This window comes from Dipteris shenzhenensis, chromosome 4, assembly GCF_047967505.1.
Source record: "Dipteris shenzhenensis isolate YYH24624 ecotype China chromosome 4, Dip_SZ_1.0, whole genome shotgun sequence".
NCBI lineage: Eukaryota > Viridiplantae > Streptophyta > Polypodiopsida > Gleicheniales > Dipteridaceae > Dipteris > Dipteris shenzhenensis.
In genome coordinates this window covers 44740774-44744398 of record NC_141599.1, presented here as the reverse complement: position 1 = coordinate 44744398, position 3625 = coordinate 44740774, and the positions used below count along the sequence as shown (strand labels likewise).

At 43.0% G+C, this 3625-nt stretch overlaps 1 protein-coding gene across 1 annotated transcript; it reads right to left on the bottom strand.

Annotated features, from left to right (window-relative positions):
- Positions 1 to 610: 610 nt before the first annotated feature.
- Positions 611 to 2123, bottom strand: MAG1 (Calcineurin-like metallo-phosphoesterase superfamily protein). Its single transcript, XM_087374035.1, has 4 exons — positions 1961 to 2123; positions 1629 to 1812; positions 1400 to 1537; positions 611 to 1058 (listed from the first exon to the last, which is right to left on the bottom strand). The coding sequence occupies exons 2-4, from the start codon at positions 1758 to 1760 to the stop codon at positions 765 to 767; spliced, it is 564 nt and encodes a 187-aa protein (XP_087230161.1). The 5' UTR covers positions 1761 to 1812; positions 1961 to 2123; the 3' UTR covers positions 611 to 764.
- Between the last annotated feature and the right edge of the window lie 1502 nt (positions 2124 to 3625).

Sequence of the window (3625 nt, the reverse complement as noted above, 5' to 3'; positions counted from 1 at the left end):
CCTTCCAAACAGGCCGACTGGCCCTTGTCTCCTGCCCCTATAAGACATGCCCTTTTGCAGCCTTTGCTACTGCTCCTGTGGCTGGCCCTCAACCTGCTGTTGTACCTGTTCCAGATCTGTACATGCTGTTGTACCTGATCCTGCTGCTGCTGCTGCTGCCGACAAGCTATGCACTGCCACAGCCCTTGATCCTGCTACTGCTGCCGACCAGCTACTCCATGCCACAGCCCTTTTCTTGCTGCGCACTGTTGCAGATCTTGTGCCATCCGTGTGGGCTCATGGATGGGCTCTTTCCAGCCCCACAGCCACACCACTAAGGCAGTCTTTGGTGACTTTTTGGGCTGCCCCAAATGAACCCTAAGCAACGTCTCTGTCTGCTGTCCACGTGGCAGCCATTTTGCTACCCACATGACAGCCTCAGCCATCCCCCTAGTGGTACATCTACCCACAATCCTATGTCAAGCCCCTGAACTTCGGGGCATTGACCCTGTACTTCCAAAAGCAAGCAGCAGCTTAAACAAGCAGATTTGTATAAACTAATATATTAGAACTCTCAGAAATTATGTGATTGTCTTACGAAACTGCTCCAACAAGCAGATTTGTATACACTATAAAACTCTCAGAAATTATGTGACTGTCTTGCATCAAAAGGTTGATTGGGAAAGAAAGAAGTAGCAGCGGTAAAACGTATCAAATGTTTTTAGGTACAACCAATACAAGCATGAGAACATCAGGCAGCATTACAAAGGTCCACCTTCCAATATTCAGTTGGCTGGCTGTGCCTTTTTAAAGTCAATTTTGTCAACTTTCACTTCCCCTTCAATAAGCTCGTAAACATAAACGACGACTCTCAAAGCATCAATATCCATCAAGACAAAACTAGGGTTCACATCATATGTGATACTGCTGTAAGCGCCTGTTCCAGAACCAGGGTTGATAATTACCCCTCCTTCATGTTTGTATGCTTTAAACTGATGTGTATGGCCTGTGATAAGTATATCGACATCTAGTTGGCGCTGAAGCATTGCCAAAGAATCAAGATCTCCCCAAGGAATGACCTTCACATGCACAAATCATTGACCAAAACTCGAAATTATCATGCCCAATCCGATACATTTTTTTGGGAGGCACAGCTTTCACTTCAGTTCTGAATTTTTTTGAGACTTTTGGATAATATTGTCAGTACCCAATGGATAAATAAATAGAACGCATACAATCGTGGTCAAATCATGTCTCAAAAAGTCAAACGTTTTGCCGATTTCACAATTGTAAATTTGTGTTTCTGAGACGGTTATGTCTGTATGTGGCATGATCTTAGAAGAATAGAAAACTTTCTACTCGAATACAGCAAAAACACGAAGCATAAATTTTTATTCTAAAAAAAGAGATCTGAGCAGACCTGATGGCCATGGCAGATGCCTAGCTTGAAAGAACCAATAGTCAGCACTTTGGTCTCAGGATACCGAGAATCTTCGTCATACTCTCCTTTTGCAACATGCACGTCGGCGCAAAGGCTCTTCAAGTAATCGTAAACTTCCTGAAGACAGATGTTCACTTTCATGAATCGCTAGTTCATAAACTCAAAAAGAAGAGAAAGGGTAACCAGATCAAAAGGCAGATCGTGTAACCTTAATGCACAAATTTCCCGGGCTCACTATATGCTGAATTTTTCCGGGTACGAGCATCGACTTGAACTTGACTGGCAAATCCGGTGCCCTGTGAGGAATATGCAAGTCACCAAGCGCTAGCACGAGGACCATTGCGTGCAAAACCGGACGTCTAGGTGAATCTCAAGGCACTGTCAATAGGCAACTGGAATAATTCCAAGGGGATTAGTACGGCAAAGAAGTGTCCAAAGAAACTGTGCAAAGCAAAAGGCTGGATAGCGAAACTAGTGTAATCAAAGGGGGGGAAGAAACCATGAGAAATGAGATCTGAGAAAAAGGAAAGGAGAATTTACCTGGAATGTCACCGGGGAAGCTCTCTCATGCTTGGCTTGCGTGCAGGTCATTGAGAACTACTCGCAAATTACAAGTGCCCAGCTCACCTCTCTATACAACAAACATCAAGGAAGATGCTCCCTCCTTGTCTTACCAAGGTTAGGTTAGACTCTGGCCCAAGAGTTTTTTTACCAGGTTCCCTCACCACGGTTTGTGCCTCCTTAGACGAGGTTCCCACGCAGCTCTCAGCCTTGCTCCGTGAGCATTTATGAGCATTGCTCGGCATTGGTGGGCAATGGTTACCACTCCGGGCCAGCTTTCATTCCAAACATTTAACGCTTAGACGGACCCCGCACGTCTAAAAGAAAAAAAACACTTGGAAGATGCACTACTCTGAGAAGACTTGAAACACCATTGGCTGCAAAAGAATAACACCAGCACACGCCTCGTAATGCCTGGGTGGAGAGCCAAATCCTCTCTCTCCACCGGAGTAGTGTATTGCCACCGTGATGATCACAGCCGTTCATGGGAACCTTGCAAGTGAAGAAGAAATACACCCGTTTTTGGCATTTATACTACGGCGAAGCTACGCGGGAATGGACTCTTAGAGGTAATGGGTGCTCCGGCTCAAACTTGGTTACCTCACCAAGGTTAGACTCTAGCCCACGTGTTTCTACTAAGTTGGGGCCTTGGCACTTAGCGAGTTTTTTTCTTGCGAGTTTTTAAACCTATAAAAATATAGCTAGTAGCTAGCTATACATCACTCCAAATAAAATCTAGCCCTTCCCCTCCCGTAACTCGACAAGTAGCATGATTTCATTAAAAAATACATTCCCATCACTGGCCACATTAGCATATGCATGATAACTCATTTCAAAACAAGCTAATCTAAAAAATCTTTAAGATATGTTCCTCCATGATTTGATACTTATTGCATTCATGTATGGTCCCCAATGAGAATATCTTACATGCCACCTTGATAGCCAGCTATCCAAGGTAGACAATTATTGGATATATGCGACACCAATTCACCAGAAGGCTTTGATTGTATCTTGCCTTTACATCTTCTTCATGCTCTGCATTTCTCCATGACTTGCACAGTTTTGTATGCCAATGTCTCTCTTCCACAACTATACATTGCTTTATATGCTTTAGTAAAATATCTTTAAAATGAAACAAGCAACTTCTTTTCCTACCCACCAACGATGTAGTTTGATCCTTAAAGTTTCCAGATACTTGCCGAAGTGCATTTCAATCTGCCATGGCCTCATCTTCCATGAAGCCATGGAATTGAACATCCATCACACCATGGTTTCTTATCACAAGATTTAATGTCTCCCAATATTTTATTTAGGCTATTGAGTCTTCTACTTTCATGTCACAAATGGCTAGTGTTTGTAGAGTTTGAATATTGCAACAATAAAAGGTGATTTAACATCATCCAAAAAGTTAATTTCAAATCAAATTAAGGGTGTTCAATGTGTATACCTTGGTTCATACACATGTGTTGCCATTGTCGACAACCCACATACCCTTGTCACATGATCAAATCACACCCACGAATGTTGCAAATCTAGGCTTCTTTTTGCATCCTTTTCAATAACTAAATCAACACCTGATTCCACTCCAGTAGTGGACATTTTAAAAATGCAACATCGCTCATTGGTAGTATCCATTAATTGGCC